Source organism: Haemorhous mexicanus, chromosome 23 (assembly GCF_027477595.1).
Source record: "Haemorhous mexicanus isolate bHaeMex1 chromosome 23, bHaeMex1.pri, whole genome shotgun sequence".
NCBI classification, from domain to species: domain Eukaryota; kingdom Metazoa; phylum Chordata; class Aves; order Passeriformes; family Fringillidae; genus Haemorhous; species Haemorhous mexicanus.
The window spans coordinates 980993-1000074 of NC_082363.1; the positions used below are offsets into that span (position 1 = coordinate 980993).

Consider the following 19082-nt stretch of genomic DNA (forward strand, 5'->3'; position numbering starts at 1 on the left):
TTCCCTGAGCTGTACAAAGCACATCAGTAGCCATAAAATCCTTGAGGCTGGAAAAGGCTCTGAGATCATTGGGTCCAACCGTCAATGTAGCACTGCCATGTTCACCCTAAACATGTCCCCGAATGCCACATCCACACACCTTTTGAAGCCTTCCAGGGATGGTGATTCTACCACTTCCCTGCACAGCCTGTTTCAATGCTTGACAACCCTTTCCCTACTGTCCAATCCAAACTTCCCCTGGTACAACTTGAGGCCATTTACTCTAGTCCTGCCACTTGTTACCTGGGAGAAGAGACCAACACTCCCTGGCTCCACCCTCCTGTCAGTGATTTGTAGAGGAGTTACCTCTGATCAGACCTTCACAGGCCCCATGGGGCCACTACCATGTCCAGCCAGGGCAGCAGAACTGGGGGAGGGCTCTTTCATCTGGCATATATTGGCAGCAGCAGTGCCAGCCCCGTGTCTCAGGTCACCCAGCACCTTGGCCACACAGCAGTGCCTGCAGCACCTCCCAGTCCATTCTCTGCCTGGAGCCAAGACCGTCTCAAGCCCTGTCAGGTGCCGTTCTCACACTCTGGATTGTTTGGCATGGATCAGCCACCAGCTCTTCCCCTGCTTCTCTCCCATTCCCATTCCCAGTATCCTTAATTTTCTCAGTGTAGTCTCCCTACTCAACAAAATGTCCACCACCATGAGTATGTCTAGACTTCCCCAGGATGGGGACACAACCCTAGGGAATCCCACCAGGAAGATCTCTGTCTTTGGAATTGTGCAAGACATGGCTGGACAAAGCCATGGCAGCCTTGATCCCATGGTGAGAATAGCCAGAGACATGGAGGTTCTTCCTCAGGATCCCTGAGGGAGGTTCTGGCACTCTTCCTTCCCTTGTCCATCATTCCCATGGAGACTTCGTCATTTCGAGATCTGCTCCTGATTCCTGCAGTATCCTCAGTTCTGGTTTTTGTCCTTACTTCTGGGTTTTGTTGCCATGCACAAGCCCATCTCTGGTGTTCAAGACTCCTTCTGCTCATCCTTCAGTGCCTGTGCTGTGTGTGCCCAAGGAGGCAGGAGAATCCTGCCAGTACATGCCCCTGTCAGAGGAACAGATATTCCTGGAAGAAGTGTTTGTCACCCAGGAGAGGATTGAGAGCTGCAGGTGCAGAGTGGCAGGGAGGTGGAATTCCCCTTGAAGAAGATCCTTCAGCCCTTGTTCCATTCCAGAAGATCCTCTAGTCCTTGCTCCAGCTCTTGTGGACATTGCAAGGCCAGACATTTTCCTGGATTGTGTGGAGCAGTAAGGAATGACCAAAGCCTTTTTGAATGAGCCTGGAGGTGCAATGTAGCTTTGTCAAAGTGTGCTGCAGCTCTTCTGTGCGCACTGCAACCAAGTTCTCCTGGGCCTGGCTGTGCTGCCTGGGGTCTGAGTCTTCCCCATGGTGTTTTGCACTTGCACAGGCCTGCAGAAAGATCCTGCTGTTTGTGCTGACTGAGCCACCCACACCATAGCACGACCCTGTCACCTGGACGAGCTGGTTTGTGTCAGGAGTGCAAAACACCACTGGGGGATGGAAAGCACAGGGACAGGCTCCCTGTCTGTAACTCACCCCCCTTCTCTGGATGGAGATGTTTTCCCAGCAAGCTGTTGGGCTATGTCCAAGGAAAGCATGATCCCTTCTCTCTGATTCCCCTGCCTGCAGCTGTGGGATCACACATTCTGTCAGGGCAGCAGGGCTGCTCCTTTCCCCAGATCAGGAGACTGCTCCTGACAGCCACCCAGGCTGGAGGGCTGAGTAAAGCTGGTGGCACTTCCCAAGACACCTCACAGTTGCGCTGACCTGCTCGTTACCGTGTGAGGTGTGGATGAGATGGGAAGGCAGCAGTGAGTACAGGCTGCGGGATCAGTCATATCAGTCACTCTCAGGATCCAAGAAAAGGCACATTCTGAATTAAATAGGTTTTATCACAGCTGTTCTGATGCCTCTTTCTCTTCCTGCAGGTGATAAATGCCATTGAGCAGGACTATCGGCTGCCACCACCCATGGACTGCCCAAATGCCCTTCACCAGCTGATGCTTGACTGTTGGCAGAAGGATCGGAACCACAGGCCCAAATTTGGGCAAATTGTCAACACCTTAGATAAAATGATCCGAAATCCAAACAGCCTGAAAGCCATGGCACCTCTCTCCTCTGGGTATGTGTCTCTGTCCTCCTCTTGTCCTTTGGCTCCTCTGAACAGGTCTGGTGTCCTCCTGGTCCTGATGGCACCATCCCTGCGCCTCTCAGGAGCTACTTTAGAGCTTGGCCTCTGTTTGATCCTTTATAGGGAGAGCATTAAAAGATCATAGAGTCACAATTTGGGGTGGAAGAGACCTTAAAGCCCACCTCATTCAACCCCTGCCATGGGCAGGGACACCTTCCACTATCCCAGGTTGCTGCAAGCCCCATCCAAGCTGGCCTTGGACACTGCCAGGCTTGGGGCATCCACAGAGCAGGGATGCAGATGTCAAGGTCCCTCTCCTTGGGCAGCTCTGGTGAGCACAGGCAGCTCTTGGACAGTGCACTCTGCACATAGAGGAGCACTTTGGTTTCATGTACATGGGGATTCTGGGGTGGTGGGATTGTTCTGGTGTTCCAGTCCCACTGCACTGGGAGCAGATAAAGCCCCTGAGGCAATGTGGAGTTTCCCTGGGCTGGGTGGGTTGCACCAGCTTGGGAAGCACTGGCCCTATATGAGAGTGACCTTTCTCCCCATGAGCAGCAAGGATTTTAAGCTGCATCCCATCATCTGTGATGGCTCCTGCCTCTCCTGCAGGAACTGATCCAGAAGGGCTTCCCTGATGCTCTGCACAGTCCTTCCCTGGCAGAACAGTGATTTCTGGGTGGAATTCCACACTACAGGGCAGTGTCTGCACTGTGAATGATGCTGATCCTGTGCCTCATCTGCTGGAGGATGCAGGAACAGTTGTGCTTGCAGCTCTTGGTTTGTCACTGCCCATTTCTGTGTTTCAGGATGAACCTCCCCCTCCTTGACCGCACAATCCCAGATTACACCAGCTTCAACACTGTGGATGAATGGCTGGATGCCATCAAGATGAGCCAGTACAAGGAGAGCTTTGCCAGTGCTGGTTTCACCACCTTTGATGTAGTATCTCAGATGACTGTAGAGTAAGTGCCCAGGCTTTGAGTCCCAAAGGACAAGGAAAAGTCCCAGCAGTTTTGCAACAATTGGTGTTGAATTAGATTTTATTTTCATATGATGTAGTTTTACTTTTATAGAATTGTTGCTTTGTGGAGCTACTTCTATTTAGTCTCCAGACGGTGTGTCTGTCTGCACCTGCAGAATTCCTCTCCCCACTACCACTCTGTGAAAATTAACACCCCTGTGAGGCGTGTCCAAACCCCTACATGGGACAAACAGATTTCAGGCTGGCATCAGACAATTCTCCAGAGCACCTCTGAACTCTGCACTCCTCTTGGATGGCTGATGTATTGATGGAGACAAGCATGGTGCAAAGTTCTGCCTAAGAAAGGCAGAATCACAGAGTGGTTACAGTTGAAAGGAACCACTGGAGGTCCTGCTGTCCAACCTTCCTGCTCAGTTTCTAGAGCTCCTCACTCAGGATTATGTCTGTGGAAAGAGATTTCATACCCTCTCTGGGAAGTCAGTTCCACGTCCACAGTAAAGAAGTTCTTCCTTGTGTTCTGGTGGATCTTTCTGGGCATTCATTTCTTCCCATTGCTTCTCATACTGTTGCCCTGCCTGTCTCCAGCCTCTGCCACATCTCCTCACACACCTCAATAAGATCGTCTTGTGGGGGGGTGGTTTCAAGTTTGTGCTGCATCCATTAAAAATGTCCTGCATCTACAGAAATTATCCTGCAGTGACAATTGACAAGTGACAATCAGCACCTGATTCTTAGCAAGCCCTTCAGAGAAATCAGGCAGCTGAAGACCCACTTCTGGAGGGTTTTGAAACCTTGGGGCTGGCTGTGACTTTGATGCTTCTGCTGAAAGAGTTATGGCTGGCTGCAGGTATCTCTAGAAACCCTCAGAAGGGGCCAAGCATGAGAGCCATCTGTAAGGGCTGCGATGTCTGAGCCTGGTGGCCAGGGACGTTTTTGGATTTGTGCTTAAATCCAGATGCTTAAATCTACCAGTGAGTCAGAATCCATTCACTCAAACAGCCACTGTGACTTTCTCTGGCTTTTTGTTCTTATTTGCTGCTGGGAAGTTCCCATGGCAGTTCTGACTGTTTTGGGACATTTGTGGTGCAATCCCGAGGCCCTGGGGATGATTTTGTCACAATATTGGCTGGGCTGATACAACAAAAAGAGAGTCCATGAAATTGGAATGGTAGGGAAGAACTTTGATCAAAGAGAGGTATCAGACCACAATCAACCCCTGGGTTCGGCTATTTGCAATGTCTGACAGCAGGCAGGATGCAGACAATCCAGCTAATGCTGGCTGTTCTTTCACAGACATCCTCAGTGTCACTTAAATGCCAATTCTCCCAGTCCTTTACCGTGTCCCTCAAGTCCTCTCCAAGAGCTTTCACCACAATTCCAAGGGCATCCTCAGCTCATGTCCCACTGATTTTGGCAAACTTCCATTCCACATTCCTCACCTGCTTGGCTGAATGTACAGTAGAGAGGACAGTCCAAGTCCTTTTTCCTTGGAAAATTGTGGTGTAACAGGACTTGACACTACCCTCTGATGCTCACTGGCCCTTGCAGAAGCTGATAGAAATGTCAGTGGAGCTGCTGGTTCATCCAGATTTGGAGAGCCAGCAAAGTGTGAATGTTTCCTGAAAACTGACTCAGTTCCCCAAATCCACATGGTCTCAACATTGACCTGCTCTAAAGGGTTCTCACTGGTTCGTCTGCAGGCTGGGACACCTGGGACATGAATTATCTTTCAGTAGTCACAGAACCATTTGAGTTGGAAGGGATCTTAAAGCTCATCTTAAAGCCATGGGCTTTAAGACACTTTCCACTATCCCACCTTGCTCCAAACCCCATCCAGCCTGGCCTTGGACACTTCCAGGTAAGGGCCAGCCACAGCTTCTCTGGGCAACCAGAGCCAGGGCCTCACCACCCTCTGAGCAAAGAATTCCTTCCCAATATCCAATCAAATGTTTAATGTCCAGGCCAGAAGGCTCAGAATCACAGAGTTGGGCAGAGCCACAGTCTTATTCTGGCATCAGACATGAGTGAAGATTTTTTTCCTCCCTTTGGAGCTCCTCTTTATCCTTCTTTGCCCAATAGCCTCCACTCCAAACATGGCAAAGATTTTGCCACTCTTCCCCTAAACTTAAGGACAAAAGGCACCTGAAATTCCTTCAAGTCAGGTTTGGGTCATGTGGCCTCCCATCCCCTGATGGGAAGAAGATGATCTGAAGATTTCATGACTGAGGTTTATTTGCCAAGGGGGAGATGAGAGCAAACTCAGCTGGAGACACAGACAGGACCAATTTAGAGCCACACTCATGCTCTCGGCATGACTTTGATTTCTCTCAGACGTCTAAATCTATAAAAATATAAGCTGTCCAAAAATGAGATTGCCATGATTTAACAAAAGGATAAGTGCAAAAATTGATCACTTCATGGTTTTATCAGCTCAAAGGAAAAGCATCAAGAACAGCATCATCTGCATATGGGGGTCAGATCTACACTGAGGAGGGGCAGCACATCCCTGTCCTGTGTCTCCAGGGGTAGAAAAAACGGGTTAGTGTGTCACAAAATGAAAGAAAATCCAAAATCCAAAACAGTACATAGGTAAAAAATTTAAGACAAATTGACTCACAAGCAGAGAGCAGAGCCTGTGGCATTTTGTTCCACACTCTCTGTTGAGGTTCAGGACTCTGAGGGTGCTGCATGTGGGTAGAAAGTGCAAAGATTGGACAATAAGCAGGAAAAAGTGAAAGAGTAGAGGTTTGACAAGGTTTGCATCTGTTTGTTGCATTCATGAAAGAAATCTGTGGATACTTCAGCTCTCTAAATACCATTCTCATGGACTCATAGAATCAGGGGGTCATAGAATCCCAGAATGGTTTGGGTTGAAAGGGACCTTAAAGATAATTTTAAATACCATCTATGATCTTGTTCTGCTGTGAGAAAATACCTCCTGATATTTGTGTTTGTTTCCTTTCCTCCCAAAGGGACATTCTGCGAGTTGGGGTCACTTTAGCAGGACACCAGAAGAAAATTCTGAACAGTATCCAGGTGATGAGAGCACAGATGAACCAAATCCAGTCTGTGGAGGTTTGATAGCTGCCTGGCCTCCTGCTCCTCCTCCTCGAGGCCCTGCTCCCCTTTGCCCCTGTATGTCCAAGCTCCAGTTCCTGAGTGTTCTGCATGGACCAGAGACAGGCAGCTGCTCTGAGGATCACGGCAGCATGAGGGAACACCCTGTCCTCAACAATGAGAAGTTGCCAAGAGCTTCTAGAATTTAAGCAATGGAAAAAGGGAACAAAAAAAAAGACAACTATTTTGAAAAAAAAACAAAAAACGAACAAACTACAAAATATTTTTAAATAATAATAAAGCAATTGCATTCTTGAAAAGGGCTCCAAGACCAATGGGAGTCTCCAAAGGAAGAGAAAAGAGCAGCTTCATGTTTCCTCTTGCACAAGGCTGCTGCAGCTGGAGCCAGGCACCTCTGGAGCAGTGGGGCTTCTCCAGGAAGAGGAATGCAAGGAAAGTCCACGAGAAGCACATCTCTTCCTCCCGTGGGCTCTGGGAATGCCGTGAGCCAGGCCCTTCCCCAGAGCCCCTGTGAGCAGATCAGACAGGGAGAGCTGAAGCTCTTTGGTGCTGTGAAACCAAGTGCATCTCAGAAACTGACGGACTCCCTTCAAAAGCTGAAGACTTTTTTTTTAAAAAAAAAAAAAAAAAAAGAAACCACAACAAATAAACTAAGACTAGAGGAGGCTGTTTCCGACAAATGAGAAGGAATCTGTAACGCCTGGGGGGGTGGGGATGGGGAAAACCAATCCTTTTTACATCTCTTATTTTCTCCTGTCATGGAACAGTTTTGTGAGTGACAGTTTCCTAAGGGTCCGTCCATCCACCCTCCAATGGCATCGTGTCTCATACATATCATTGCTCAAGACTTTAGTGATATCCTTTCTAGATGCCAATGATCTTTTCCCAGAAGACTTCCCAAGTACAGTATGTAGTAGTTTTTGATTACAAATGCTGACGTGTACCTTTATTTTTCGGTTGTCATTGTTGGGAGATTTGTCCTTTTACATTGTTTTGTTAACATCAGTTTGTGAGTTTGGGGTTGGAAATTTTCGGTTGGTTGGGGGTTTGGTTTTTTTAATGAAAAAGAAATGACATCTCCAAGCATCATATCATCCAAGAACTTGAATCCCTTCCCTGTGGAAGGAAAAATTGCAGCTTATTGACCATATGTCAGGAGAAAAAGGTTTTTTATATGCACATTTCCTCCTGTTTGCTTATTTGTTCTTTCCAATTGGTCGTGGCACGACAGATGTTTGTGGCTCTTGAGGTTCCAGGTGTTTGCCAAAGTGAAATGGCCACCAGCTCAACTTGAGGGTGAGCAGCATCACAGGGGGATTGGGAGGGAAATGTGGGAGGGTGGAGGAGTTTTGTGAGAGAATGATGACTCCACAGGTGGCTTCAGAGCCCTTTGGAAGTGTCTGGCTGCTGAGAAAGGTGTTGGATTGGTGCATGGGAAAGGCAGGGCAAGCCCAGTCCTCTCAGAGGAGCTCGTGGCACAGCATTTTGGAGAGGGGATTGTGTTATCTCCAGGTGGGGATGGGTCCCTGCAGGTGCCAGGCTGTGCAGGTGGGCTCTGTGCCTTGCGGACCCTGTCCCTTTGTTGGGTGATGCAGCTTCAGGCTCAGCCCCTCATGTCAAAGAGAGCCTGGGACAGCAAAAACTCCAATCCCAGCTCTCCAGAGGCAAAATGCTGTGGGTGAAGCTGAAGAATCAATCAATGTGTTTGTAAATAACTGAAAAAAATCCTTTAGTTACTGACCAGGTCTTTGGGATGTGTGAATGCCACCAGCTGAACGCAGGGAGGTGCAGATGAGAATCGTATCGTTCTCTGTGCCCAACACCACCTTGCAGCCTCTGAAGCATTCAACACGTGGCATTTTCCCACCCATCTCCTGGGCATGGCCTCAGGACTGGTGTTTACAAGCCCTTGTCTGCCATTGCATGTCATTCCTGGGCTCCTCCTCTTGTTTTTGGCAGCAAGGAGTGTTGAAGGCACGTTCACTGGGAGCTGCCTGGCTGTATTTTCCAGGAGCTGAATCCAAGAGGAAGTGTGTCTGCTGTGCATGAAAATCCCAGCTGTCTAGACCTCTGTGGCCAGACATCATCTCCCAGACTGCTTGTAAAATATGAGGCCCTTTATGAAATACTTCTAGCATTTTCTGCTGCCAGAGTAGATCCAACAACAAAGCCCTTGCAAGTGGCATCAGAGCAGCCCCTACAAGTGAGACTTCTCTCCTGAGCTCTTGCCCTGTCCCAGGGTTAGGTGCTCCAGCAGCAGGGACTTTTCAATTGTCCCTCCAGCCACTGTTAATCCAAAATCTCTAGTGCAGTGTTGTGTTTGTGTTTGCATCCAGCCCAGCCCTGGGTTTGCAGCTCTGGGCTTGCCTGTAGTGATGGGAACCTGGCAGGAGGTGTGTGCTGGGTGCCAGGGTCCTGTCCTGAGCTCAGTGCCCACAGGGTATCCCCTGGGACAGCCCCAGCATCTCCCTGCATGGCTGGCAGCTGGCACAGAGTGGTGTGGAGCGAGGGGCAGTGGGCTGTAGGCATGGACTGTGCAGGTGGTACCTGGATGGGCAGCTCTGCCCCAAATCCAGCCTGGTTTAGCCTGTGTATCCAAAGGGATACTTGGAATGCCTTTGTATCCAAAAAGTACTTGCTCCTGGTCAGGTGATGGGCTCAGCTTTGAAAGGACATAAAAAGTCACTGGAGTTGACTTAACCACAGGAAGTGTTTGCAGAGGGCACACAGGGAAACCAGGAGCTCCAGGGTGTGCCCAGTCCCAGTGTGGTGTGGGAGCCTCCCCTGGTGTGTCTGTCCCACATTGTGGCTGCTGTGCTTTGACAAGGAGCAGTTGTCACTGTGCCCCAAAGGCATGTGAAGCTCTCTGAGGCAGTGCAGGGTGAGGGCAGGATGGTGCTGTACCAATGTCCAGCCACAGCCAGGAGTGACCTCGTGCCCCAGAGCTCTGCCAGGAGAGCTCTGCCTACAAAACTCACCAGCAGATTCCTGTGGGGCAGCCATGTGGAAGGAGCACATGATGCCCCTCAGTTGTCCTCCCCAGACAATTCCTGACTGTTCTCTGCCACCCCCTACATTCCTGCAGACACTAAGGAGGAGCAATGCCCAGACAGCATCCCTACAGAGCCACTCAGGCCTTGGAAGGGCACTTCAGGTCTTCTTCATTTGGAGACATTTTGTCTCAATGCACTGAATCTCCTTGCTGGCTGCTTCAGACACATCTACCTGCCAGACCCAGCCCACTGTGAAGGACAGGTCCCAATGCCACAGCCCCCAGAGCTGAGGCAGCCATCTGCAGGACTGAGAAAGCAGATTCTTGTCTCTTCTTCTGACCAAAAATCACATGGTGGTGATGGTGGTGGTACTAAAAGTAACACCTTCCCATCTGTTTGTACCAGACACAGCTGTGATATCTGTGTTTGGCTGTGTAGGACTAATGGAGAGCTGGGCCAAAATAGGCATGGTCCAGAAAACCCTGCAGTTTTCTGCATCCTTCAGCTCTCCTGGGTGCACGAGGAACTGAGTTCCTGTCAAGTGCTTTGGTTGTAAACGCCTCTGGCACATGCTGCAGAATGAGGGCAGAGGCACTGGAGTGACAATAACGTATTTATTTCATGTGTCTTCACTGTACTGCTACAACATGGGAGTCTGATGGAAAACTCAGCGTGTTCCAAGGGGAAAAGGGGAAAAGGCACTTGCTAACATTGACACTGTGAATTGCTGTTGTGCATGTGCATGTGTGCATGTGTGGGTACGTATCAAAAATCATCACATGGAGATTTGCAGGCAGCTTGTTGCAATTTTCACATTTCCCCTGTACCTTTCAAGCTACCTCCCAGCCCTTCCCTGCTCCCCTTCCCATTTCCTGCTGAGGATCAGCCTGTGGATGACATTCAATGGGAATGCTGAGCAGCTTGGAATTTCTCAGTTGGTTGGACAGTGATAAGTTCAAATCTTGCAGAGCATCCCCAGGCAGAGCAGAGGAAGAAAAGCATATGTGGACAGTAAAAAGTTAAAATCTGTTTTGTGGGTCATTTCCAGCTGTTGCCACCAGCCCATTTGCTGGAATTACAGCCCAGGGTTGTGAGGAAGAGAGGAAAAACAGCCCTGTAAGACACAGCAGTGCCATGAGGAATCACTTGTCCTAGTGGCTGTGGGGACAGGCAACAGGGCACTGTGAGCTGCACATCCCCTCCCTAAAGGATCTGCTCTCCTCCCCAGTAAACCCTCAGAACTGCCTTTCATGAATTAGTGGGGATTTGTGCTTTCAGCAGCTGAGGAGCTTCTCCTCTCCATAACATCCTCACTGCCAAGCAGCAGCTTCCACCCATGCTGGGCTTCCATGTGGCCAGATAAACGTTGCTGTCCCAGGGTTCCCCACTGCTGCAGGGTTCCTTTAGTGCTCTAATCCCAGGGTGGAATGAGATCCATCCCATGGCTCTACTGCAGTGGTACAGCTGGGTCAGCTCATGGTGAAGGAGAGCCATGTGCAGGGCAGGGGCTGGAGGACCTGGGGACGCAGCAGAGCTTCATCCTTGCCTTGCAAGATCAGCCACACAGGGAGTGCTGGCTCCTGTGAGCCCTTTCCCCAAACCAGGATCCTGCTCTCTGCACTGGCTGTTGAGCACTACCCAGAGCAGCTCCCTCCTGGCCTGAGCTGAGCTGAGGGACCTTCATCAGCATCAGCTGCTGGCAGCACTACAGGGTTTTTCCCACACTCCCTGAAGCTGTTCTTGGAATCTGGGTTGAAGGAAAGGTTCTTTCCCAGGAATCATCACCCAGGCTGTGGATTAGAAGTGGCCTGTAGAGAGAACCTCGTGGAGGGTTTGAGCAGCTGAGGAAACTTCTTGTTCTATTTGCCAGGCTGATTTATATGAATCCTGGAGTCAGGGCTTGAACTCTGCTGCATCGTTAACAGTTGTATCCTCTGATGATGCAATAAATCTGGGACTGCCTTGGATGTACAACAGAGTCCTGGAAGTGTCACTGCTGTCTGGTTTGGTTTAGTGGAGTTTATTGTTTTAATGTAAATCATCTTCTTTCCTGCATGTCTAACTCGAGGCTGATTTAATGTAGGTCTTTTTCCATCCTCAAAAATGTTACGTATTTGCAAGTTCTTCACATACAGGATTCAACTTTTTTATCTGCTGTCATGTTTTGGCTTTTTTTATTTAAACTTGTTCAGGACATCTTTGCTTGTAATTCTTTGCCCTTCCCAGGACACAACCTTGGCCTGTGTTCGCTTCCATATGTGTTCCAATCTTCCACTGCTCTCCTAGAAAACTCCCTGCACTCTCCAAATATTTTCTGGAATTTACCTCCTTGCTGTCCCTGTGTAAACTCCTGCCAACTCCACTGACAAATGTTATTTGCAGAAATTTGGGACTGAAAGCAAGAAGTTCTCTCTCCCCACAAATCTTTTCCTGAATCTGCATTCCTGCTGTCTTAAAACCTATTCCGCAGTATCTCTCCCTTTTTTTCTCCTTTTTAAATTCTGCGAGAAATTCCTCTGTGAGCTCTGCAGGAGTGCAGCAGCAGTGCCACTGTGTCTCCCTGTCTGATTCCTTGGGACATCCCAGTGCCCCCATTGCCAGCCCTGCAAACAAACCACACTCAGCCTCACGTGCCTCATTTTTTGTCAGGAACTCTGTTTTTGCCTTCATGAAGAAAAGAACAACAAACACTTGGTTGATTTCCAGCTCTTTTGTTTCAGTAAACTTCAGGAATTCTTCATTTGCCTCAACTGTAGCTTCAGCTTCTACCTCTGGGGTCGGTCTGGAGCCCTTGCACAGCTGTCGTGCCATATCCTTTGGTTATTCCAACTAAGTCTGGGAGGGAAGGAATAAATTTGGTCTGTAAGAGCCAAACAGCTGTGTTATGAAAAACTAATGGAAGGGGTTCAAGGAGGATTCCTGCTTATGGCAGGGAGTTGGAACAAGATGATATTTAAGGTCCTTTCCAACCCAAACCATCCCAGGATTCCACAAGAGCTGGGGGAAGTGTGTTACTCTACCTGAGGGTGAAGCTGGCAGTCAGATTCCCCCTTTTCCCCACATTGCCTTTGGTCTGCACTTCCAGCTCACTGACTCCAGGCTGAGTGGGCTGGGTTGGAAGATGGAGGTTGCTAAAATCACCAGTCTGGGACAGATGGTGTGGCAAACCCACAGCCTGGCTTGGCCTTTGCTGGTGGAGAATAAATGTGAAATCTCTGATTGCCATCAGATATTGGCATTCAGGAGCCTTCACACAAGGTCACGTGCCAGTGAATTTTTGATGTGCTGGCTCTGCAAATGCTGGAGATGCTTTTGTTCTCCTTCACTCAAAAGGGATACACTGAAATGAAGAAATAAATATACAGATAGGTGCAGCCAGATCAGGGCTTCTGTAACAGCCAGAAGTCTGTGGGAAGTATAAAAGATAAATAGATTTTGATTCTTGGTTTTGGCAGAGGTAAACCACAATGATAAAAATTTCATGCCCTTAAATCAGAAAGGATGTGAGAAAGGTGAGAAAGCAGCAGTCACTGTTTCTGACAGTAACAGCTTGAGGGCAAGGAAAGCAGAATATTCCTTGGTACAGAGCACAGTGGTTGGAGGGTGGAATTCATGGCTGGAACATGGATAGCCAGCACTGGATGGATTGATAGGAAAAGGAGAGATGACTTTAAGCTAAAGGAGGATAAGTTTAGATGGGAGTTTAGGGAGAAATTCTTCCCTGTGAGAGAGGGGAGGCCCCAGCACAGATTGCCCAGAGAAGCTGTGGCTGCCCCTGGATCCCTGGCAGTGTCCAGTGCCAGGCTGGATGGGACTTGGAACAACCTGGGATAGTGGAAGATGTCCCTGCTCATGGCAGGGGATAGGACTGGGTGAGTTTTGAGGTCCTTTCCAACCCAACACATTCTGGGATTCAAAAGGTGACTGGACAAACTTTTAAAAGACTAATCTTGACACAAAAATACCTCTTCCAGTTTCTCTGGGTCATGGATGCCTGGGGGAACAGGGTATATAACAGGATTCCTGCAGAAATTCTTTTATTCTATTGTATTCTTGGGACTGACACATTCTACATCTCTTAAAAGCCCAAACACTCCATCAAGCATCATTGATTTTCCATTTTCACTCTTTCTGGGGAAGGATTTCTGTGTGGAGCCAGAGGGCTTCCCATGTCAAAAGAAACCACTTGCTTCCTCCTCCCAATTTCTTCTGTATCCCAAGGCATCCCTGGGGCTCAGAGGTGCAGTGGGAGATCAGTGCCTCGAACAACTGGAAAAGCACAAAAAGAGAGATTGACTGAGTGATCTATCATGTGTTGGATGTAGAAGCTCTCTGTGGAAGCATTCTTACCTCAAACCTTCTTTCATGACCCAGAGAACCGTAGGAGTGCTGGGTATGAGAGATCCCTGTCCTTGCCCTCCTCTGCTCTAGAGAGGTTTCTGACAGTGAGATTTGTCCCTCTGCATTGGCTGGCTCAGCCTTGTGACCTGCTGGTTGGTTGGCAATCTGAGCACGAGTCCAAATGCATGTGTCAGAGCTTCCTAAAGGGTTAAAATGCAGGAAAAGAGACTGGGACAAGCTTCTAAAATGGGCAAAAAGCTCTTGGTGCAATGGAGGAACTCAGGGCTGGGCTGGAAGAGTACAGGGAAATCCCAGAGGGGCCCCAGAGCAGGCACTGAGTGTTGAGGGCTCCAGGACAAGATCCAGGCAGGGATTAAATGCAAGGTTTGGTTTTGAGTGCTGGCACGGCTCTGAAGATGAATTTGTTCTTTATGTCCTGGGGTCAACTTAGATCCAGACATTAAAAAGACATTAAAACCCTTTATTGCTTGGTCTGCCTTGATGGCACGAGTGAAAAGGTCTTTGGCACAGGCAGGGATTTTTGTCCCTCTGCAGAGCAGCCCAGGAATGTGGGAGAAGGGCCAGGCTGGAGCTGAAGGGTCCCTGACTGCATTCCTGGCCCTTGCAGACCCTTGTGAGCTGAAGGGGACCAGGGAAGGGGCAGGTTGGTGCACCAGTGCTTCTTGCTTGGCCCCACCTGGGCTCTGGTCTCCAGGAGGAATGGATGGGTTTATGAGCTCTCTGATGGTTCTTTTTTCCTCTAAAAGTCCCAGCTTCTGAGTCTAGGATCCCAGGAGCATTGGGATCATAGGAATATCCCAGCTTTTAGTGAAGGACAGTCCAGTCCTCATGTGAGGTGGCCAAGGTTCAGGGCTGTGGGTTTCATGTTGGCCATTCTCAGAAGTACAGAGAAATAAAGTTCAGATTGCAGGAGTTCCCAAAATCCTCCAGGGTTCTGAAGTGAGAACATGCTCAGGGTGAGGCTGTCAGGTGTGGCTGGATCCCTCAGGTCTGTAGAAGCACTGACCATCCATCCTGCAAGCTCCAGAGTTTTCTTTCAAGCTGTTCAGCAGTGGAGGCAAGTGAAACAGCCCAGCTCCCCCTGCCCAGGATCAGCCATGGGCAGAGGGACAGGCAAGTGTGGTCATTCCTGTCCCATCCAACAGTGGGATCTGAGCAGTGAAAAGCCTGGTTTGAGCAGGGAAGGAAGGAAAGCCTCCTTGGAGGGTGAGGGAGTTGTAGACACTAAGCAGGAGCTGCAAGTCTGTGGATGCCCTGACAAGAAGAACAATCCCTGTGGGTGTCATCCTGAATCCCCCATTTCTCCTGCCTGGGTCCTGGCTTTGCTTCACACCTCTTCACGATGATCCTCCAAGACCCCACATCACATCCCCTGCCATCCTGCTAGAGATGGAGGGGGAGAAATAAAGGATCAGAGATGGGGGCTTGCATCTGCTTCTTCTTTTGTGAATCCACAGCCCCTGCACTGGAGATTTCTGTTGGGTGCCCTCCTCCAGCAACTTCTCCATTCACTTTTCAGGCGGTGACTGTTGCACTTTTTTCTTTGTCATTTCTTGTCCTCCACCTTCAGCTCTCTCTCTCTGCTGCTTCTCTGCCCTCTGTCCTCTCCCCAGTATGGAAGGGCTGCATGGTTTGTTCAGGTTTGGCCAAGGCCAGGGATTCTCTTCCTTGAAGCTGGCTCAGCAGGTCTCTGCAGGGAACCTCTGCTTAGCTACATCTCTCCCCATTAAAAAATCCCCCCTTTGCCTCCCTTTCTTTCTGGAAACATCCACCTGACATCATAGATCTTCCTGGGTAAAGCAGTAGAAGGTTGTGTGAAAGCAGGTCTGGTGTGTCAGGATCCCTGGCCAGTGTTCCCTGGGGCATTCAGGGGAGAGGCTCCAGCCCTGCCTCTTGCCACAGGAGATGGAGCACATCCATCAGTGCTTGAACACAATTTGTATTTCCAGGTTTGCTTTGGAAGGGCTTTGCTGATCTTCTGTCACTCCCTGCCATGCTGTTTGGATTGGTGGGAGCTCAGTCCACCCAGGGAGTGCTTTGAGGCCCTGGTTTAAGTTTTGGCCCTGGTTTAAGTTCCAGCCCCTGAAGCCAGAGCTGAGGAGTCCCAGTTCTTGCTGGATAAATGAGCCAGGTGCTTCCAAGCACATCCCAAATAAAGGCATGACCCTTCTCACTTCCCCAGGCTGTGGTCTGAGAGCACTGGGGAGCAGGAAACAGGAGTTTGGGAGCTCAGAGATCTCCTCTCAGGATGAGCTGGCACAGATATCCAAACCTCCTTCCTGTGCCAACATCTACCCATGGGCTTCTGAGGAACTGAAGAGCCAAGGTAGCTGTCCATGCTCCCATTCCAGAAGACTCCTTGCAGGGAAGATCTTTTCCTAGCTCAGATACCAAATCCCAAGGAGGTCCCAGAGGGAAGGGAGGGGTGACAGTAAGGTGGCAGGTGGCAGTGAGGTACTGGAGGAGATGTGGCAGGGAATTCTCTTGTCCATCAGGGCATTAGATCCTGTGATCTGCTCATGGGGTCCTCCCATAGGACATGATGTGGCAGCATTTGTTGGAAAATGTCCTTCCCAGGAAGGTTTGTGGGAGAGCTGCTGATGGCACTGGAAGGTTTGCTGGGAGAGGAGCCTTTGCCAGGCTCTGACCTCGTGGCCACGGGTCTGGAAGTAATTGCAGAGTGGGATGGGAAAATGGGGTGAGTCCTTCAGCCACCCAAAGGCAAGGGTGTCAGCACTGTATCCTGTCCTCCCCTGCCACCAGTGCCAGGATCCATCAGCTGGGCTCCACGGTGTCCCCAGCCCTGACTTCCTGCTCTTTCTGTGTGTTGGCCGTGACCCTGAGGACAACAGAACACTTTTCATGACAGTATTTGTATTTTTTTAATTGTGAATGGGGAGATCATGTGCAGGTCCTTGTTACACAGGGATGTGTCTTCCATTCAGCCCAGGGCTTCCCTGGCTTTGTCAGATGTCTTTCGATGTTACTGAGAAGAAATAAATAAATAAATAAATAAATCAGATGTATTTATAAAGGAAACAGAAACCTGCTGCTCCAATGCCTTTGTAGGAGTATTTTTAACAAAACATTTTTTCAAAATAAATGTGAATTGTAAAGTTTGAAGCATTTGCTTGTGGCTTTCCTTTCTAGGTGCTTTATCCAACTTTTCCCCTTCCTAATAATCCTGCTTGGGTGTAAATATGAAGGTAAAGAAACAAGAGAGATATTGATTACTTAAAAGGGAGAAAACATGCCCAGAACTTGTTTAGTGCCTGGTAAATGACTGCAAGATAAACAGATACCATTGTTACCCCACTTAAACCATTTAATCTGAATAATTAACCCTCAAGTGTAGCAATAAATTACTCACTCTCTTTGTCATTTACTTGTTCTTTAGTTAAAATGTGCTGCAAATTTATATGTACATGTTTGAGTGTTTTAGCTTAGAATTTCAGTGATGATCTTCCTTTCTTCATTATTCATGGAGGTATCAATGCCCAATGGATTGACAAGCAATTGTAAAGAAGAGAAGGAAATTCAAGGCATTTCAGTGTCTAAGCAACCAACCCCCAGCTTGAACTTTGTGTTGGAAGTAAATCACAGCTGTTTTCATGGGAATCTTGATCCCTTGACAATTTTGTGTGTAAAAAACCAAAAAACAAAAACAAACAAAAAAAAAAACCCAAAACAAAACAACCCCCCCAAAAAAATCACATATATAAGGGATTATTGTAAATCAGGATCCTTGAGAGGATCAAGTCCTATGGAAATTAATTTTATTAATTATTTTATATATTTTATATTTATTATTTTTATATTTTACTTATTATTTTATTTATTATTGACTTTTTATTTTAATTACTATCCACAAATTATTCTCTGCAGTGATCTTTCAACCCTGAAAGAGCTCCCATCAAGAGAACAAGGTGTAGCTCAGATGATTGATATAAATAATGCAGTGAACAGTCTGCACAGACCATTGGCTGTCATAATCCAGCATTCAGCTGCAATAAAGAGTTTGACTCATAAGAAGAGAACATCAATAATTTACTTTATAGTCACAGATCCGTGTGTCTGGTTCTGTCACCCTCCTACTTCTTTTCCAAAGGAAAAAGGAATTTCTGCATGGATTTGTCAGGAGAAGCTTGGGTTTGATTTTGCAATTGAGGCAAATATTTCTGCAGAGCTGGAGCTGGGGGCCCTACTGGATCTTTGGGTCAGAGCCTGAACCTGTCAGCTCTGATCTCTGCTCAGGACCAGCCCACACAGCCCTGAAATGGCAACAGGAGGGATGGATGGGAAGCCTGGGACTGAAACCAGTGAGCCCAGCAAGGCTTTTCTCTGGTTGTGAACCAGCCCCAGTCCTGGCACCACCCAGCTGGGCAGGGCATAGGTTCTTCCTTTTTAGGGGGTCCTGGAAAGGCCCTAAAGGTGTCTGGGAAGGGAGGGAGGGAGGGAGCCTTATTTCCTGCAGGGACAGCTCTTCCCAAGAGCCCTTGGTGAGCAGCAAGGGGTACAAGTCACAGGAGCAGGACTGGGGACAAGGGATCCCTGGGAGGGCCCAGGTCGTTCTGAGCTGTGGGAAGTGGGTGCAGCTGGTGTTTGCCCACCCTGACATTGACCCTGAGCCTGCAAGCAGAACAAGCACAGAGGAGGGCCTAGGAAGGCACTAAAGGCATTCATTGCCTTAAATTAAACTTAAGCTCCCTCCCACTCTACTGGCCACTCCAGAACATTGTTGTCTTCATCTGGGGTGAGACCTGATCTCTGCTGGAAACCTATTGAACAGATGATGGGGTCAGGATCAGCCCCCAGGGACTTCTCTGGGCACACCTGAAATGCTTCCCAAGGAAGCAACGTATCCAGCTGTGGTGGTGCCAGGTTGGCCTGGGGCAGGCAGCTCCTCCAGGCTCTCCTGTTGGACCAGGAGCCCTCTCGGCTCCCTGTTTCTCCTCCCAGCCCTACATGAGCACCTGGTCACTCCCTCTCTGAGGTGCCTTTGTGATGTCCAGTGCTGTGAGGCCCTGCACACCTTCCTCCATCTGCAGTAGTGGGGAAAGAACCTGCGAACAATTCAGGGAGGCTCCTGAGCCCAGAACCATTTGGCAAACCTGAGATAAGTGACACTTTGCAGGACATTCTGGGAGGGGAACACTTGTACTCGAAGCTGGTAATAACAACAGAGCAATGGATCTTGTAGCTACAGGCAAAATATCTGGCACAGAGATCAAGGAGTGTTTGGACAAAGCTCTTGGGCACAGGGTGGAATCACAGGATGGGAACTCTGGAATCCTTCTTGTGCAGGATCAGGAGCTGGGCTCTGTGGTCCTTGTGGGTCCATCCCAGCTCTGAAGATTCCGTGATTCTTGGTTCTGTGACATTAGGGAGGGGATTTGCTGCTGTCCAAATGTGAAACTGGTCTTGCCTGGGCTGTTTCCAGACTGCTTCCTTGATCTCAGAGTACC

At 48.9% G+C, this 19082-nt stretch overlaps 1 protein-coding gene across 4 annotated transcripts in view; it reads left to right on the top strand.

Annotated features, from left to right (window-relative positions):
- The window catches only part of EPHB2 (EPH receptor B2), a 138317-nt gene extending 121577 nt beyond the window's left edge, over positions 1-16740 (top strand). For all 4 annotated transcript variants that reach the window (XM_059866544.1, XM_059866545.1, XM_059866547.1 and 1 more), the window contains exons 14-16: positions 1997-2190; positions 3009-3164; positions 6157-16740. In XM_059866544.1, the coding sequence (XP_059722527.1) occupies positions 1997-2190; positions 3009-3164; positions 6157-6265 (459 nt within the window). In that variant the 3' untranslated portion in view covers positions 6266-16740. The remainder of the gene's footprint in view (positions 1-1996; positions 2191-3008; positions 3165-6156) is intronic.
- The last annotated feature ends 2342 nt before the right edge of the window (positions 16741-19082 follow it).